The 20658-nt window shown below is 44.7% G+C and overlaps 1 protein-coding gene across 4 annotated transcripts in view; it reads right to left on the bottom strand.

Moving 5' to 3' along the window:
- The window catches only part of TULP4 (TUB like protein 4), a 275668-nt gene that overhangs the window by 36707 nt on the left and 218303 nt on the right, over positions 1-20658 (bottom strand). For all 4 annotated transcript variants that reach the window (XM_075924531.1, XM_075924530.1, XM_075924532.1 and 1 more), the window contains 3 exons: positions 18849-19029; positions 14333-14467; positions 10186-10352 (listed from right to left, as the gene is read on the bottom strand). In XM_075924531.1, coding sequence (XP_075780646.1) covers positions 10186-10352; positions 14333-14467; positions 18849-19029 — 483 coding nt within the window. The remainder of the gene's footprint in view (positions 1-10185; positions 10353-14332; positions 14468-18848; positions 19030-20658) is intronic.

Genomic DNA, 20658 nt, shown 5'->3' with positions numbered 1-20658 from the left:
GCCACACTACCTCTCCTATCTTGCTCAATGTGGTATTGGAGACTGTCCAAGTTTGAGAACCACACTACAAAAAGGCTATACTTTGATTCATTCATTAACCACAAAAGAAAAGCCAACTTCTGAGCCTGATCATGCTCCCATTAAGGTCTGTAAAAGTTCTGTCACTGATTTTAGCAGGAGCAAACCCAGTATTTATAGATGCAACCTATAGTTTGTTAACAGCTGATTAGAAAACTGGGGCAAAAATACTTAGCTTCATTCTTTACAATTTTTTTTTATTTCCATTCATTTTACACTATGTCTATCTTCCTGAGGCTTTGTCTGCACTATGCAGCTTTTAGAGACATGGTACTGTCGCTAAAAGTCAAGAAGTATAAACACTCTGTCAGCACTTTTGCCTACAAAAAAATCCTGCCCTCCCTCCCCCCTTAGGCTACGTCTACACTGGCCCCTTTTCCGGAAGGGGCATGTAAATTTCATGAGTCGTAGTAGGGAAATCCGCGGGGGATTTAAATATCCCCCGCGGCATTTAAATAAAAATGTCCGCCGCTTTTTTCCGGCTTTTAGAAAAGCTGGAAAAGAGCGTCTACATTGGCCCCGATCCTCCGGAAAAAGCGCCCTTTTCCGGAGGCTCTTATTCCTACTTTGAAGTAGGAATAAGAGCCTCCGGAAAAGGGCGCTTTTTCCGGAGGATCGGGGCTAGTGTAGACGCTCTTTTCCGGCTTTTCTAAAAGCTGGAAAAAAGCGGCGGACATTTTTATTTAAATGCCGCCGGGGATATTTAAATCCCCCGCGGATTTCCCTACTACGACTCATGAAATTTACATGCCCCTTTTCCGGAAAAGGGGCCAGTGTAGACGTAGCCATGGTGTTTACTTTGTTGGCAGGAGTGCACTCCTGAAGACAAAGCACTGTGTCGTTCCAGGTTTTCTTTAATGCACCTGAGAATGACAAAAGCTTTGTCACTCCACTGCCAGTGTTGACAAAACCTATAATTGTATAGTTCCTTTTCTATTCCAACAATATTGGAACAAAAGATTATTTAACAATCAACAAAAAATTATATACAAAACTTTAGAACAGAGCTCCCTACTGAACTAATATTTAAATAACTGAAACATTTTAAATGATCACACATTATTTATCAAGGTCAGCTGTAAATCTAATATTTCTAATACATAGTGAATTATGGAATGTGTCATGTTGATTTCACTCTCTCCCTCCAGACAGGTAGTTCACTTTGGCCTGATTCTGCTTTACTTATCCCAGTTTTACACTGGTGTAACTCTATACACAACAATTAAGTTAATCTATACTCATGTAAACGAGATGAGAATCAGAATCTGCATGCCCAAATTTCTGTTGCTATGTTCCTTTCTAGGCCACATAATAGAGAATTTTGAGACCCTCGGAAAGTATGAGCATCTAAGAAAATTCTCCAGCATTAAGCAGCTGTGTCCAGTGGGAGGGCGGCTTTATGAAGAGCCAGTATAGTTAGCTGATATACTAAAGTCTCTACCACACATTCAGTGAGGAATTCTGAAGTGACAGAATTGGGTTGCAGAATTCTTGGTAAACAATTTTAGCAAGACTGTAATGAGATTCTATGATCATCAGTATCTCTGCTTAATGCAGGAGAAGGGGTTATGATCGTTAAACACATACATACAAAATGTTCCTCCAATACAGAACACATAAATAGGGCATCTCTCTATTTTAAAATGCAAGAGAAGCATTACTGAAAAACAAAATAATTGAAGAAAGGAATTTAGCTTATATTTGCTTTATCAGATTTCAGTAGGGGGAAGATCAGGTTTGCAGGAACAGACAATATTCCTCTGACTAGCTTGCAGTTTATGGGAAGCCTTTAAAATATATTCTTTGTATAAACAAGCACTGGAACCACAAGCATGGTTGACACTAGGGATGTAAAAAGTTGGTTAAAGTAACCATGTAACTGCAGACAATCCTGGCAGTTATACGGCTATAGGTGCTATGGGCTCGACAGTGCTTAAATAAGGCTTTATACTGCAGCACCCACAGCAAAGCCTCCCTGGGAGCAGAGAAGCCTCCCTGTCACAGAGAAGCCACCTCCCTAGGAGCTGGGCAGGTGGGAGATGCTGGCCCCACTCCCAGGGGAGGAGGCTTTGCTGATGCAGCTGCAGGGAGGCTTCGCTGTGGGCTCTGGAGCAGGGGTGGCCAACCCGCGGCTCGCGAAGAAAAAAACTGCGGCTCCTGACGGAACCCGGAACCACTCAGGTCAGCCGCTCTCACGGCCAGGCCGTTGCGAGCCACATGCATGCTCACGGCCCAAACCGTTCCACTCACGGCCCCCAGCGCACGGCGTCATATCCTGCACGTGCAGGCTGGGTCGCACACAGTGTCCTAGCCTGCACGTGCTAGCAGCTGGCTGCTGAGTGCAGGCAGCGGCAGGGGCTCCGGATGCAGCAGCAGCTCTGGGACCTGGGCATAAGGTTAGTGGGGGAGGGGCGTGAGTTAGAGCAGAGAGGGGAGGTGTCTGGCTCTGGGTTGGAGGGGAAGGGGTGTGCATGGTGCACCAGCCACTCAGCACACACACATACCAGCACCTGAAGGGAGACGTGCGGCTGTAATGGCGGCGGTGGCTCCAGGACCCAAGAATTAGGTTAGAGTGGGGGAGGGAGGGAGGGAGGGAGATTGGTATAGAGGGGAGGATTGGAGTAGGGGTGTGTGTACCTGGCTCTGTGGGGGGAAGAGGGTGTTAGGTTAGGGGAGGGGTGTGCTTGGCTCTGGGGAAGGGGAGGGGGACTGGGTTGGGGGTTTGTGTGCCTGGATCGGGAGACGGGAAGGGGGATTGGGTTAGAGCAGGGTGGGTTCCTGGGGGAGGGGAGGGGAAGAACAGACATCATGCTTCCTGAGACCCAGGATCCTCAGGTACTGGCCCCAGCTGTCTGTCTCCTTCACCTGGCCAGACCCCCTCCATGAGTACTCTGCCCCAGCACCCTGTCCGCTGCCCCCACCAGCACAGTTGGGGCCACATTAGTGAGTCCTGGGGGTTTTTGGAGGGGGTAGTTTTTTGCATCTCACTTGTGTAGCCCCGACTGACTTTTCTGCGGGTCAGTGACCCCTAACTCAAAACAGGTTCCCTGCCCTCCTCATAAATAAAGACATCGCTGAAACATTTTGTGTTTGACATAATATTTTATTTAAAAATGAAGCCTGGCCAACAAACCCCCACCTGGCTGCAGCATCATAACATTCCTCCCCCCAACCCCCCAGACCCCAAACCTGAGCCTATCATACATTGGAACCCCCTGTCCTGAGCCGCTCACAGCCCCAAACTCCTGCACCCCCACATCCCCAGTCTTCTGCCACAACACTCCTGCACCATCCACACACTGCAAATCTGAGTCCTGAGCCCATCATACTCCCAACCTCCCTGCCTTGAGCCCCTCATCCACCCCAGCCCAAACTCCTGCATCCTCACAGCCACAAGCCTGCGGCTTGCTCAGCACCCCAATCTTCCACCTGACCCCAATGCTCTCCAGCCTAGAGCCCCCTCCCTGACCCAGCATCCTCTTCTCTACTTCCTCCTGCACTCAAATTCCCTCCCAGAGCTTGCACCTCTCACCCCTCCCCAGGGCTTTTTTTGTGAGCCACAATAGCAGTGGAGACAGCGTGATGAGCCGGGGCAAAGCTGTTAAACAAAAAAAACAAAGAGCAGGGCCATGAAAACCTGGGGAAAAACTGTTCTCCCCTCCCCCCCAACAACTTTGTCCTGGCTCTTCACGCTATCTCCACTGCTATTGTGACTCTTCCTCTGAAATGGGTTGGCCACCCCTGCTCTGGAGCCTGCTCCCAGGGAGCCAGAGTGTAACCTGCAGTCAGGGGAGGGAGGTGAGCTGGGCCCACCACGGACAGGGGTTGTTCCAGCCACCGGAGCAGCCCCTTGCCAGTGGTACGCTCCACAGGGCTGGAGCAATCACCTGCCCAGAATCGGTGGGGAGCTGATCTAGCCCCTGCAGTTAACCGGAACCGATAAGCATTACCCATTTAGAGTAACATTTACCAGTTAGCCGGTTAACCTTTCACATCCCTCGTTGATACCCCAATATTACTGGCCTTTGAGTTTTTATTCAGATAACTGTGCAGTGGAGACTGTTTCAATAAAATAAATATATGAAGGCTCAGTACCGTGTGGTGATGAACACCCTCAACTCTCACTGAGTTCAACAGGCACTGAGAGTACATGGTGCCTCAGACAGCAAGTTCCAAGGCCAACCACTGGTGCTCAGTCTAGTGTGTGTGTGTGTGTGTGTGTATGTGCGCGCGCATGCGCGCACACACTGTGGATGTTGGGTTAATGCAACTGACAGGACAATACACCAAAGGCCTTTACACTTTGATGGCTACAACACCCCAATTTTGAATGATTTTTCCTATAAGTCATAGGCTGGAATGGATGATTCTAACTGAGCATAATCCCCTCATTCATTATGTTATTTATATTCAGAAATCTTAACCAGAAAACTAGGTTATCCATTTATGAAAAATATAATCATTCATTGATGGTCAGGGATTAGGAGATGATAATCAAATGTTATATAGGAAACCAAACTGTATCAAAGACAAGGAGAAGATGGGATCATAAAACACAGTGGCTGTGGCAAGTTTTTCTGCAAAATCATCTGCTTTTGCAGAAAAACTTGCCAGCTGTCTACACTGGCCACTTGAATTTCCGGAAAAGCACTGACGATCTCATGTAAAATCATCAGTGCTTTTCCGGAAATACTATGCTGCTCCCGTTCAGGCAAAAGTCTTTTTCCGAAAGACTTTTGCACAAAAGGGCCTGTGTAGACAGCACAGTACTGCTTCCCGCAAAAAAGCCCCGATCGTGAAAATGGCGATCGGGGCTTTTTTGCGGAAAACCGCATCTAGATTGGCCACAGACGCTTTTCCGCAAAAAGTGCTTTTGCGGAAAAGCATCCTGCCAATCTTGACGTGCTTTTCCGAAAATGCTTTTAACGGAAAAGTTTTCCGTTAAAAGCATTTTTGGAAAATCATGCCAGTGTAGACGTAGCCAGTTTGTTCTTGAGTGAAGCGGTTACAATGATCATCATCATTAGGAGTAAACCAAAGTGAACATTTCTGAGGTTCTTATTCCTATTCTGTGACTAGCTGTGGCTTTACACCAAGTAATGTATGATGTAAATAAAGGGACTATAAATTCTACAGCTGTTTTCACTGAGTTTTTATAAACCACCCAATAAATTGTCTCTTAATCCCCGCCAAAACATCCAGTCTATACAAGCAGCATAAACAGCAATCGTTTAATGTATTTTACAGTGAAGATATGAGATAACTGCTTTATCAGACATATGAACAAGAAGTGCCTGCTGTTTCATCAATTTTACACTAGTAATCTGATCTCTGCAATGTTGAAAGTTGCTTAGTTTTTTTTGCCATTAATTAAATCAGGAAATGTGCTTGTATAAAATAAATACACCATTCCATTCAACACCCAGCCTTCATAGCAAGGTTTTAAATAAGACAAACTCTCTTCTACTCTCTCATTCCCTTTCAATTCCAATGGTTAATTTTATAAAATCCCATCACAGCACTGAATGCCATTCTTCAGCAGATTACTGATTTTACAACTGCTGGTGTTCATATGACAAATTACCGGGACTGAGGACTCTGCCGGTCCACTACATAAACTTCGGAGCAGACATATAGAAGAACAAATGTCACGAGCAATCTTTTTGTGCACTACTAAGTTCTAGGTGATTTTGTCCATCATCGAAATAATCTACAAATTCTAGAATGCTGCTACTTAGATGAGAGATGAGCAGCTGGAGAGTTGGGGGCCTCATCTGACCAGATCATTTTATTTAGCCTGCCACAGCCCCAGCTCAGAGCAGGCGGCATGGCAGGGTGCAGCATCGCGGAGGAAAGGCCAACCTGCACATTTGCACACCCTGTGGCAAGAACTAATGGGCAGGTCTATACTCAGAGTTTGTACCAGTATAATTATTTTGGTTAGGATGTGATTTTTTTTTATTTTTTTTACTGAAATTGTTATACCAATACAGTCCATACATACAGTTCATAGTGTGGACACAGTTATACCAGTTAAAACAGGTGGGAATCTTTTGGGGGCTGGGGGCCACTGACCCATAGAAAAATCACTTGGGGGCCACACACAAGTGAGAAGCAAAGAAAAAAAACCCCAAAACAAAACAAAACCCTTCATTGACATGGCCCCCAACTGAGAAGGTGAAAGAGACTCCCCATGTTCCCATCGCACACCAGAGCCTAGGGAGACCTAGGCTAGTAGATTTTTATGCACCAGCCCATGGTGGGGCAGCAGAGGGACTGGAGTGCAAGCGTGGGCTCCCCAATGCTGAGGGGAGCCCTGAGCCTCCAGGGCCAGATCCATGCAAGCCAGAGGCCACATCCAGCCCCTGGGCCTTAGATTCCCTATCCCTGTGTTAAAAAGATGTCTTGTAATGATATATTATTCTGCTTCCTATCTGGGGAATTATACTGCTCTCACCAAAATAGTTATACTGGAATTAGCACTTTTGGGGCTTGACTACACAGAGACACTGAGGAAAATTAATTTAAATTAACTAAAGGTGTATATTCTAGAAATGTTTTTGTTTAAGTGCATTAAGCTTTTCTGTGAACACTTCATTCAGCAATGAAGTGTCCTTAATTTGGTTTATTCTGTTTGCAAGCGAAACCAAATTAAGGACACTTTAATTCAGAATGAGGTGCTCACACTGTAGTTTAAAGCAGTCTAGCTAATCCACTTTAAATTCACACCTTTAGGAAATTCAGATATTTTCTTGAGTGTCCCTGTGTAGAAGAGCCTTTATTATACTGCATCCACCTGCATGGTAGTGGTGTTGTATTGTTTTTAACTATACCGATATCGTTAAAATGGTACAAATTCTAAATGTTGACAATCCCTTTGGCAGCTAAATCAGTACTTAAATGCCCATATACATATTTGGGGTTCTAATATTTTGCACCCAAACTTGGATGCAGAAATTATTGTACACAAACAACTTACAGAAGAATTCAATCCAAACCATAATGTTTAAAATTAATTACCGTTTGCTATTCTTGAGAGATAAATACATACAAATGTGGAAATTCAGGAGTTAGTTTGCTATGGCATCCTTAACTTAGTCTATTGTATCCACTTCAACTCATGATATTGCAGAATAAACAAAGGAAATAACCAACAATAACAATAACACCACAATAATGTATATCTACGGAACATTCCATCATATGCACACAGGACTGGCAACAAACTTCACCAGGCCCTGGGCTGGGGGGCGAGAAACAGATCTGGGCCCTAACAAGGAGTGAAGTCTCAGTTTGAAAGAGCAAGTTGCAAGGTAGCCTCTCCCACCCACCCCTCAGTGCTGCCAAGACTGCACTGAGCAGGGCTCCAGTGGCAATTTAAAGAAGAGAGTTGTCCTGTATATGTAAGGAAATAATTGAGGTGGATACGTATGTGGTTAAGATATTGGATTTAGACTCTAGAAATAGGGGTTTAATTCCTGGTTCTGCCACAGATTTCCTGTGTGACACTGGCTAAGGCACTTAGGCACAGATTGTTAAAGGTATTTTGGTGGCATTGTGCTCAATGTTGCAACATCTGACTGATTTAGGAGCTTAAATCTCATTTTCAAAAGGGATTTAGACACTTAAGAACCAAAATCCCATTAACTGTCACCAGGACAATTTATATTTAGAAATAACACATCTACACAGCAAATTCCCATTAAAGTAGCACTGAGCTATTTCAAAATAGAGCGTCCGCACTCATTGGATACTGAATCGCATTTAAGGGCACTCGGAAGCACTTCAGGCAGGGCATCAGGACAGCAGTCACTCCCCATAGCTGCTGCCTGAGGCTGTCTGAAGCTCTTGCTTAAATGGATCCCCCCCCCCCCGTGCAGTCCTGTCTCAGGCTCTTCTCCTTTGTCTACCTCCCTGAGGGACAGCAAAGCCTTTTCAGTGTCTTCTCTGGTTGCCCTCACGCACACCACAGTATTCCTGCCATGGAGCTGGACCTGCCTCCTAGCAGTCGACAACTGTTGGACCCCATGCCTCACCTCCTGCTGCAGTTACTGCAGGCTGCCTTCATGGCTCTGCAGGAGGACAACCCTCAGCTCATTGCAGGGCACCTTCTCACCTCTCGCCACACACTGCTCATGCAGTATGACCTCTCCCCTGCACACAGTGCACTGCTGCTTCTGGGGATTGGACACCAGTTCCGACTGGTGGGACTGGATCATCATGGAGCGGCGAGGCAACCAACAGTGGCTCCAGAATTTTCGCATGTGGAAGGACACCTTCCTGGAACTATGTGAGTAGCTTGCCCCTGCCCTCATGTGACAGGACACCCACATGCAACCCACCATTTCTCTCCAGAAGAGGGTCGCCAGACAGCTACCGCTCTGTGGGGAATCAATTTGGCATGGGGAGATCGACTGTCAGGGTGCGCTCATGCAGGTATGGTGCTCTCATGCTATTGTCCCTGGGGAGTGGCGAACTGTTGGAATGGGGTTCCCTAGTGAAGGGGGCGGGTGGTGGAGGAAGCCCCCTCCCCAGGAGGTTTTTCAGTCCCACCTTCACAAAGCCCTGCCAAGGGACTGGACAAGTAGGGGTGGGACCGCGGTGACTTTTACGTCCCCTAAGTGGTGGCTGTGTGCTGTGTCCTCCACAGCCTTTGTGAACTAAGGGAGAGATGTTCCTGCCAGGGTGGGGGACAGAAGCTGAGTAGCTCGCCAGGGCCTTTGAGCAGCAGCAGCAGCTGTCCTGGCCCATCAGGGGGCTGTGTGTATCCGGGAGGCCTTGATGGAGAGTTTCAGCTAGGGCCAGCTGTAAGATTCTCTCCTGGGCCTACCCACAATGGGCCTCTGCAACAGCTCAGTGTGTCTTTCCTCCCCACCTGTGCCCTCCCTACCATCCTCCTCTGCAGAGGCAACACATCACACTTTTTGTTTTGAAAGAATGAACTGAGTTTGTTTAATTGGGGTAAATGTAACTGGGGAGGGATGGGGGAAAGAACCTGGGAGGGGGGAGCGAGGCTGAAGGGGCAGGAGGAGGGGGAAGAGGAGGCTCAGGACCAGGACTGGCATCTGCCTCAGGTGGTCCCACTGCCTCTTGCACAGGGACCTCAGCAGCTGGTTCAGGGAGTGCTGCAGAGCACACAGGCAGGCAATGTGCTACCGCTGCAGGTCTTCCTGGGTTTACCTTCACCTGCGGGTCACACAGGGTGGGAGAAAGACATGGGAGATATGGCTCACGTCCCCCTCTCAGCTGGTCCAGGTGGAGAGCAAAGAGAAGGGCAGTCATCCCAGGAGACACGGTGCATGAAGCCAGCCCACATCACTGAGCCAGCAGGGCATAATAAGAGTGTCCTGGGAGCTGGCTGCCTGCTTGGCTGCAGCTGTGGAGAGCGTGGACGCTGCACGGGGTTCACTCATGGCAGCAGGGACAGCTGTGTAGCCTGCTGCTTTATGATGAGCGTGGACAGAGTGGCCAGTGGGGGCACCTATGGGAAGCCCTGGAGGCAACTTAGTTAGAAAGGATTCCAGCTGCCCTGTCTACACACACCCTATTGTGAAATAGCTATTTCGGAATAGGCTTTATTCCTCATAAAATGAGGGTAACAGAAATCGAAATAAGACACCGGTTATTTTGAAATTCTTTTGAAATAATGGGCTTGCTTCTGTGTAGACGCTCGCATAATTACTTCGGAATAATGCTGCTGTGTAGACGTGCCCTGAGGCATTGCACCACTGACCACAACAATGCCTAAAAACCTTCAACAATCTGGGCCTTAGTTTCTCTGCTCTTTATTTCCTTGTCTCTCACCCTTTTGTCTGTCTTGTCAGTTTAGACTGTAACATTTTTCATGCAATTGTCTCATGCCAGTATCTGTCTGTACAATGTCTCACACAATGGAGACCTGATCTCATCTGGAGCCTTGGGGCCCTATCATAACACACACAATATTTATTATTTATATGGTAAGTCCTTGCAGTTCAGATTCTAGGGCTCCTGAGACCGAAGAACACATTCACAGTTGAACACTTTAGTGATTACTGGGCTAATGCAGGTGAAAAATTACTGAGCACTGGCTTTACCATCAGGGCTAACTTCAGAAACATCCCTTACCTGCACAGGTGTCTCCAGTGTGTAGATATGTTCCCCACGGACATTGTAGAACTTGACGAGTGCACTTCTCAGAATAGAACTGCTACCAAGTTCAACTAGCTGACTTTGCTTTTCCATACCTGCTACAGCCAGCAGGTCTCCCTGCGTACACCACTGTACCACTACATCTGAAATCACAAAGAGAAGACACGTCTGAGGTAGGATACTCTCACCAATAATCACAATCGATATGAATAGCAAGTCCCATTATCGAAAGTAAATTAAGAGCCCAACTTTCACTGAAAGTCAATAGGAATTAGACTCGAAGGTCAGTTAGGCACTGCAACACTTAATAGAACAATTTCTAAACATCTTTAAAAACTTAGCTCTTAGAGACCTACGTCCTACTGGCTTTCAATGAAACGTAGGCCAATATCTCATTTATGCATTTTTGAAATATTATCTGCTCTGTCTTTAATAAAACACAACAGGTATGATAAAATATATTGCCTTTTTTAGCTTTGCAAAGAGTCTATAATATATATCACCAAGGAGCAAAATAATATTGTTATTGTCTATTGCAGTGGTCCCCAACCTTTTGAGGTTGTCGGGTGCCAGGGGGCATGGCCGTTCGCCCGCCGGGCGCCAGGGGGCGGGGACACTTGCGCGCCCGGGAGCACCCCCCCCCCATAGCCGCATGCCCGGGGGCGGCCCCCACCATAGCCGCTTGCCCGGGGTTGGAGCCCCCCCATAGCCACGAGCCCGGGGCCGGCGCCCCTCCCCCCCCGCAAGCGCCGCGCGCCCGGGGCCAACGCTCCCCGAAAGCGCCGCGCCATGTGCCTGGGGCCAGGCCAGCCCCGAGCACCTGGCGGGCGCATTCAAATGCCCCCGCGGGCGCCATGGCGCCCGCGGGCACCGTGTTGGGGACCACGGGTCTATTGTTATAGACAGTATACATATCAATGCACACACAACACAACTAATTTCTTTTGATGAACTGGAATTCCTCTCCTACAGATATCTGTCCAGGCTTCATTTGGGGTGTTGATTTCTGTCCCCAACATTCTCCAGCCCCCTATTTCAGCAAGAGCCCAGGAATAATATTTTGTATTTCTGCCTTCCAGATCAATGGCAGTTGTGTGTGTACAAGGAGTACAGAGCAGGCCTGTAGAAAGTTTTACTTTTAAACCAGAGATGGAAGGCATGGCAGACAAACTCTGTTCTCTGGGATGCTCAATCGGCAAAGAACCTTTTGAATACAGTGCTGTTGTAGATATGGTGGTTCCAGGATATTAAAGAAACAAGGTGGATGAGGTAAAATCTTTTCTTGGACCAACTTCTGTTGGTGACAGAGATAAACTTTTGAGTTTACTCACGTCAGAGAGTTCCACAGCTAAATGCAAGGTGGAATGGATTGTTTCTTAAGTAATAAACACGTATTTCAAGATATCATTTTGAGGGTTCATTCAGGGTGAAGTGGCCCACTACCACCTCTCCATTTGTAAAAGAGGGGAAAAGAGCTGTAGATTATAAATTGTTGTAATAATCTAGAAATCCAGTGTTTCTATACAGTCCCAGGCTTGTCTTTTGAAGGTGTTGTGCAGGTTTCCTATGAAGATGAAGTCTGATGAGAGGTCAGATATTCAGTAAACGCTTTGTGACAAGTGTTCACACACAGCTGATATGTGTTTTTGTCTGTTATTGTTCTTGTGAGAGAGTTCATCTGAGAGTGCAGTGATCGTCTCATATCACACACATGGTTGTCATTTAAAATTCCAATAAAAAGATCCTTCAGATTTGCCCAAGAAACTTCACTTTCCCCCAGCAAACTCAGCCCATAATCCCCTTCAAGCACTGAAGACTTCAGCCCTCCATTGTAACAATAGTACACACTAGTACTAGAACTGTATTTATAAATAGTGTACATTACACATTTGCCAAGAAAATGGCTCCGGATATATGCACAGTGCTTTGTGTAAATATTTTGTTTTAAATTAATTCTTAAAATAAGAGGTGTTGGGGATGAAGTAGTTTTTGTTTGCATGACTATTGTAAATACCAGGAGATGAAGAGTCATTTCTTCATAGCGTTGATTGAAATGTACTTTTGCCCAGGTATGTTTATTACAGGAGTGGGGAACCTCAGGCTAAGGGGATGGATGGAACCCCCGGCTTGCCTGAGGCTAAGGGCTTCCTCCAACACTGAGGAGCCTGTGCTAGCGTTCCAGCCCCTCCCGCCATACCACAGGGCTGGAGCACAGAAAATCTACTAGCCTGGGCCCCCCTAGGCTCTGGTGTGTGAGGGGAATGTGGAGAATGTCTCTCTCCTCAGTCAAGGGGTTTGGATAGGTTGTTTTTGTTTTTTTGGCTTCTCACTTGTGTGCGGACGGAACCCAATGGATTTTTCTGTGGGCCAGTGGCTCCAGACTCAAAAAAGGTTCCCCACCACTGGTTTATAACCTGCTGTTCTTATATATTGCTTCTCATCTATTCCTCCTTTTAAGCGCTTTAGTACTGATCTCCTTTTGTGTGATCCCCATATTTTACAGATGGGGAAACGGAGACATGAAGAGCTGAATTGGCTTGCACAAGGTCACTCAGCAGGAGAGCCAGGAATGAAGCCCACATCTCCAGACTCCTACTGCAACCTCTGAAGCTAGATTCTGCCTCTCTCAAATCAATGGGACTTAGTCTCACAATTTTAAGCAATGTAAAATCCCATTCCATTCACTAACTGGTTTAACCTGTTAACTGATTAAACAGTGGAGAGGGGGCTATTCCAGCCCACTGGACTGAAGTGGTCCCCTGCCCACCACGGCTGAGCTGGAGTAGCCACAGTGCCACAGGCCAAGACTGCTTTGGCCTGCTGGCTCCCAGTCCATACAAGCTAGGAAACAGCAGCCTTGTGTGGGAGAGGGGCGGAAGCAGCACCAGAGGAAGGGGAAGGGTTGCTGACAGGCTTGCATGGGCCCTTACCCGTTCACATTCCTAATTATAATGGGACTAATTGTAGAGTAAGCTACTATTCAATGTGTAAGAGTGGCAGAATCTGGCTCAAAGTTACAGATTTTCTGTGTGACAGACCTTATTAAATATTTAGCTGCCTAAAGTACTATATCTAATCACTGGAGTTTTCTTTTACTCAAAATTACGTGCATCTCAGTATAGATACCTAATTCTCAATAAACTCTGTCAGCTACAAATTACATATTTAAGAGCAGGTTAGACAGACATCTATCAGGGATGGTCTAGACCAGGCATGTCCAAAGTCCGGCCTGCGGGCCAATTGCGGCCCGTGTTCCGGTTTAAGACGGCCCCCCGGGTAATTTGGCAATATCTATCTTTTATGGCCCCCAACGAATCCATATGTATTGAGATGAATACATTGTAAAATCTCAGTTAATGTCAGTTGGTCTAAATCAGTTATAAATATATTTGGACACAACATGTATACTTGGTGTTATGTTCCTGTTCATATTTTTTTAACTTAAAAGTTGACAGACAACCTTTATTACCAATAATATGTAATGTACTTTACAATGTTCCTGACATATATTTCAGCTTCCTGGATTTTTTTTTTCATCTGGCCTTCAGATATGAAAGGCAGAGTGATTTAACACCTGTTTAGATTTGTCATCCATGTGACAAAATGAAAAGTATGCCGTTTACAATAAACTTTGCATAAAATAGTTAATTTGCATTTAATTTTAATGGTTCAAAGAATGTCAGGCAAATGGTCGGCCCTCATGCATGTTCACTTCATCAAATCTGGCCCTCTTTGAAAAAAGTTTGGACACCCCTGGTCTAGACTCTAGACGGGACTGGGTCCTCCCATAAGAGCAGGAGACTGGATTTGATGACCTCTCGAGGTCCCTTCCAGTTCTAGTGGTCCATGATTCTACATTTGGCTGGTACAAGAATGACTAATCTCACAATGAATTTAGGAAAAAGTTACATGATTAATTACCAGCTTATTCTGAGAGCAAGAAATCTAATAACTGTGCTTTGCTTTTGTATCAGTAGGTGTCAGTAATAACTATGAGAATCACTGTAGCAGGCACCAGGCTGCAAGAGACAAGATGCTGAACACAACCATATAGACAATAAATAATTACAACACTAGAAGAAAAACTCTACATGTGTGGGAAGAAAAAATCTCTCTTTTGTACCTTTCAACCCTGAGCGGATGACAGTAGGAGACAAGTCGTCATAGTTATTCATTAAACTAATATCTCCTGATGTGAAGCTGACAGTGAGTAGGGGTTTGGTGTTCTGCACTGGGACCGGATATGCAGCTGGACCATCTGTGAAAACAAGATAGTTGAGTAAGCAAAAGAGGAGCTATCAAACACGATTAAATCCAGGTAAAAGCACATTTCAATCCAGCTTACTATAACAGTGACCAGCACAGAGACTTGAATTCTGCCTGGTTATTTTTTCCCCCTTGGACAAAAGAAAAAAGACAAAACACACTTTGTTAGCCTCCCTAACACTATGAAACCTCTGGCCTGTACCCTCCCAATCTGAAGGACAACTAGCTCTGGAGCAGGGGTGGGTAATAAAACAGCAACAATTCCCCAGGGTTAGCCATTGGCACGCCACCACTGTTATATTTACTTGCGCCTCTGCAGGCATGGGTGATTAGAGCTCCCATTGGTTGTGGATTGTCATTCTCAGCCAATGGGAGCTGTGGGAAGCAGTGCAAACCAGGACACTGTTTCTTGCAGCTCCCATTGGTCAGGAATGGAGATCCACAGCCAATTGGAGCTGCAATTGCCCATACCCTGGGGAATGAGATTCAGCCCACAGGCCGATATTTGCCCTGCTCCGTAGTGTGATCACAACATAAGAGCAACATTTCCACTTCTGTACAGCATTCTAGTAATCCGCGCTTGTGTAGCCAGACACAAAACCCCATCTTGTTTTTCCACGAGCCCCATCTTGTTTCCCCCCCCCCCCCCAGAGAGCAAGAGAAAGGCAGTCAGCCTTTGATGCCCTGGGAACACAGGTTTGCTGCCTGTCCCTGACTCTACCATAAACAGAAACCAGACAGTAAATGGGCTAGCTGACGACCCGGGGCCTCCCGTCGCCCTGATGGCTAGTACCAGTAATTGACACGCCTGCACTGTCCCAGGAGAGGAATCTTCGCCCATCACATACCAGAGGTGCCCATTGTCTGCATTTTCCCAGGTGTAAATTATGCTTTGCACCCTTCGTGGGAAACTTGGCGTTCAAAGCCATTTTTCCTAATTGGCCACTTGAGCCCAGGAAGAAGCCTAAATGACCCAAGGGGTATAAAAGAGGTTCAGCAGCCCACCCTATTTGAGCTCCAATCATCTATACCTGCTGGCAGGTATTGATTGTCTCCCGAGGTCTGTGGGACGCCCAACCTTGCCCTACTTCTTCCCGAGGGATTGAGAGAAAGACGCTGGCCACGCCAAGTCTGGAACGCAGGGGTGAGAATATATACCTGCTAGGTGTCTATTTTGCATGCATTTAATAAGAGCTCAGAGAACCAAAGGGTTTCATGGTACCTGTAAGTGACTTATTAGTGTAATTTCTGTCCTGTCCTTTGTAGTGTCTGTGTTATCTGTAACACAGTAGTAGCATTTAACAACTAAGTTTACCCTGTAACAATAAATAGTAACTGTTTAAGCTTTAACCTGACTCCTTCAGTTGCTGTAACAGAACCAAGCACAATTTAAAAGAACTTCAGCCGGTCATAAGGGACTCACTGCCCTGACCGTCGGCTGACAGCTTGATACTCTATTGTTATTTCATTTAGGCCTATGCCTCTTTCTCCATACCCACTCTAGCCTCCTTGATGGTGCCATTTATTTCAGCTGGAGTTTATAAAGTACTGAGTAGCCAGTATTACCAAAAGGTGACAGACAAGGTACCAGACATTTTTATCACAGCATATCTCTAAAGTACTATAGATATAATACTTCATTATGCATCTTATAATCATACCTAGAATTTTCTAGCAACATTTTGTCACATTTGGGGATTCTGCTGAAGACACATGCATCTGAGTGCAGCAACTAGCCCCTTACAGATTACAGTGCTTTAAATGTTAAATGCTGACTAGCGTACTCTCTGACCAAAGTCCAAATATGTCTTGAAGCCAATATGACAGGGAGATATGAGCACAGAGTGTTTTGGTGACTATTTCTCAAAATGCTTTTGCCTCCATAAGCTTATTTTTCAATGTTCATTTGAAACTTCCTTTGTATTTAATATTTAATGACCAATTGCACCATCTGTATCATTCATTATTTACTTCTCTTTTTGACTGGTTCTGACAGAAGATAAGTCCCTAGATAAAACAGCTCTCAGGACTTCAGCACAGTGCATTTTGAGTAATTAGATATGACAGAGTTGGCTAAGAATGGCACTGCTTCCAGAACACATGAGAGGGGAGATCAAAAAAGTACCTAGAGGAAAAAATATGTCCTACACTTGGAACATTTAAAAATAAATACATAAACTGGCTTTGTTTTTCAGATGAGTAAATTGGCATTGTTTTTCAGATGAGTAAAAAAAATCTATCAAATGTCAAGTCCCTCCCACACATCTGTGTGTGTCAAAGGCTTGTCACCTTTGAGAAGTTTCTGATGCACCTGTGAAGCTTTTAAAAGAATACCTCATGTTAGAATACTCATTAGAAGCAGCCCTGTAATGAGAGTCCACCCACTCCTGATTGACTCAGCACCAGTAAGCATGTTTCCTGCTCTGTGAAGGATCATTTTGAGTTACGAGTTCTCTCCCATGCTTCATCAAAATCCACCCCCCAAAATCCAAATCTTGATATTGCAAAATGGCAATAAAATATATCTCTTTCCTTGCCATTCATCTAATGCTTCCTTGGAAATCTGAAGCTACTGGAATCCTTTTCATCCTCTTCCGTTACAAAGGCAAAGCTCCACTACTGCTGGAGAAGGGCTGAGGTGGTGATGTTCACAGACACATGAAAGCTAGAGCTAAATTCAGATTTAATGGTGCTGAACTCTCGCTAGCTGATCTCCACAGGTACCAATTTTGAAAAATCTGGGAGATGCCTGGACCCTCAGCTCTGCCCCCATGCCATCCCTTCCACCAAAGCCCCACCTCTTCCCACTGCCACTTCCCCCACTCCCCGCCTCTACCCACCCAGTTCTGCCCCCTCCCCAGAGTGCACTGTGTCCTCACTCTCTTCCCCCAAACTCTTGAATGTCACCAAGCAGCTGATTGCAGAGGGTGTAAGGCATGGGGAGGGAAGGGAAAGTACTGATCCATGGGACCTAGAAGTGCGCAGGGGCGCAGAGAGCTGATAGGGTGGCTGCTGGTGGGTGCTCACAAGATTTCTGCCACTCGAGGATTACAGCTAAACTGGTTACAGAAAACATGCCCCTTTTGGAGTAGATCTGAAGTAGACTTCAATTGCCAATGCTTATTTGGAATCATCAGATCAGATCTGAAGTGCTGTTTCAGACTCATCTTTAGTCAATATATACAGGTGGTCCCAGAGTTAAGAACGCGGCTACTTACGACCATTCATACTTATGACCAACCTCCCATTAAGCGCATTACAGCCAGTCCCCGAGTTATGAATGCGCAGTCTGCGTTTACGAACAGCGCAGTCACATTTAAATGAATGGGGTCTGACTTACGAACAGATCGAGTTACGACCAATGTTTGGTACGTAACTCGTTCGTAAGTCAGGCACTATCTGTACTTTAATTTTCCAGTGTCCCATCAACATTTACATCATTCTTTAAATTAGCAGGACTTGATATACTGGAATAAATAATTTTGTCCCCAGCACTAGCCAAGAGGAATATCAGTATCTTAATTAGAAACTATGTCATCTCTAATTTCTATGATGGTTTAGAAAACAAATGATCCACCTAATCATGTGATGCTGTAACATGGTGGGGAGGTAGCGACTTCATCGTGACCACAATGAGAAAATTAATTTATACTTAGAAGCATGAGGACTGATAACCCTAATAATTCTTTTCCCAGCTAGTGTAACTGCAGGGCTATTTTAATATCTAATCCTTTCATGAAACTTTTTAAGTTCAGTGCTACCACGGATAGACCTCATACTGATAAGCATCATCAGTGATTAACAGGATTTCTTGGAAATAAAACTCACAATATTTATAGATCTGATTAACAGCGTGGGAAATTTTATTGCTATGACCCTTTATATGCATCGATATTATAATACACTAGAGGTTGTGTGACTACCTGTCCTCTGGCAATATGCATGAGGACTACTGGTTTATATTGCTAAAATGTGTCAAACATTCTCAGTAATGATACTACTTTGCTCTTATGCAATGCTTTTCATTCAGCAATCTGTAAGCACTTTATGAAGGTTTCATTATCCCTATTTCACCAATGAGGACCCAGTAGCACAAAGGGGGAGGAGTGACTTGAAGTGGGTCAGTGCAAAGGTGGGAATAGAATGCAGGTCTCTTGCTCCGTGTCCAGTGTTCTATCTGCTGATCCCGCTGGCCTCCGTCAGACATATGTAACGACCCTCTTCCACATCAGACATATGTAATGACTCTCTTAAGGATGAAATCATGGAAAATGTATGTTCCAATACTACTATAGCGCATGACTGCCCCATGACATTGCTGTTAGTTAAATGGTGTTAGCAATCAAATAGAAAAATGCTGAAGGCAATATCACCTTGTGGTGGGGAATAGTCATCAGAATCTGTGTCACTTTCACTGCTGTCTTCCACCAGAAAGCTGGGGTAGTTCCAAGACATGCCGAGGATACCGTCTGACTCGTGAAGGAGAACATGTGCCAACATTCGGCCATGGCAGTCCATTACAATAACCTGACCATCAGCAGTACCAAACAGTACCTGAAAAAACAACAGAATGGGACACTTAGGAGTGAGACAGGTCCATCAAATGTATTTAATTTAAAACTTCTTAGAATACACCTTGTCAATTAACTAGATGCACTGAAAATGAATTCAAAGCAAAGCAGTGAGATATTCCAAGGGTCTGTCTCAAAACTGGCATTACAGCCCTGAAAAAGCTATGTTCAAAGACAGCTGTTAAGGTTGTAAAGTAAATGATAAATTAGGAAATGCATGAAATAAAGCTGCCTGTGCAACCTTAATTTACACCCTTGTGCTTATGCATTAGGATATTGTTCCTAATGACCTCAATGAGTGTGAGACTGAAGAAAGAATTTCCTTTCACTTGATTGAAGTAGGGTGAATTGGATCTGCAGGTGAGGCATATGTGGAGATCCTGCTGGGAAGCAGAACTTTAGAAGGACTGGAAAATAATCAGCAGGCCTCATTAGTTTAATAGTTTATTTGATTGTCTATTTATCCCTAAATAAACTTGATTGTGTTCCTTATTTACCCAGATTCTGAGTGTACTTAGGAGAATGGAAGACAAATTACCATTAAGGATGACCAGGGGTTTAAAGTTTAAGTTCCTAAAACCTGGGTAAGGTTTCATGTGAGGACTCAAGACAAACTATTTATTTGTTTTAAATAGAATTTCTACACATTATTCAAACCTTGCCCTTACTGCTGTTAATGGCATATGGTAAAAAAGATTACAAGAGTGTTTACAATACTTCTAGAGTTTATATTCCAGAATACCAAATAAGATGGAGAAAAGAGAATGTGTCAGCTGTCACAATATTAAAGGGAGAAACTGCTAAGTGAGGTTCCAAGAGAGATTTCAAATGAATTATGACAAACAAAAAAGGTGGATAGAAGAGAATGAGTTATTCAGTTAATGTGCAACATTTTGGGAGATAGTGGGAGAATATCCACCAACAACCGTGGTAAAAGACAGTAAGATCCATCAACTGGAACTAGATCATTATAGTCCAGGAGGAAGGCAGCATGTTACACTTTCAGGAAAAAACAGAGCACTTCCCACCCACTATATCAAACACAAAATGGACAATGTGAGGATATTTCTTGTTCAAAAATTGTATTTGTGCACAAAGTCCACAGAAACTAAACTTGACCATATCTTGTGCCCCAATGTTTGAGCAAGTTAAGGTCTCTGTGTTCAGAGGATTTTAGAAGACTTGCAACCAACAATAAATATAACAACAAATCTATGAAAAGACAAATGCATTATTCAAGGAGGCTGCTGCTATCACATAGTTCTGAGACAAGTCTGTTTTAGGCAAATTTAACTGAATAACTTGAAATATAGTGAGTTCCAAAAAGGAATTAAAAGTAGTTTTATGTACATGTGCCCCTTATTATACTACATATTTTTGTCATTTTACCATTACATTTTTCAATATTTCAAATGTGCTTCTTTATCCTGTTGCTGTGTAAAACCCATATAAATAAAAAGGGAAACTGACTAACTATGCAGGGGAAAATGCACAAATTAATCAAGTTGAGGACAAAGAAAATACAGATTTTATTTTCTCATCAGTTCCAGTTATCTTAGCTTCTGTGGTACAAATAGGACTTTAAAAAGGGGGGAAAGCTTTTCATGGCTGG

This window comes from Pelodiscus sinensis, chromosome 3, assembly GCF_049634645.1.
Source record: "Pelodiscus sinensis isolate JC-2024 chromosome 3, ASM4963464v1, whole genome shotgun sequence".
In the NCBI taxonomy this organism is placed as follows: domain Eukaryota; kingdom Metazoa; phylum Chordata; order Testudines; family Trionychidae; genus Pelodiscus; species Pelodiscus sinensis.
The sequence above is the reverse complement of the archived record's forward strand: the minus strand, read 5'-3'. Positions and strand labels throughout refer to the sequence as shown.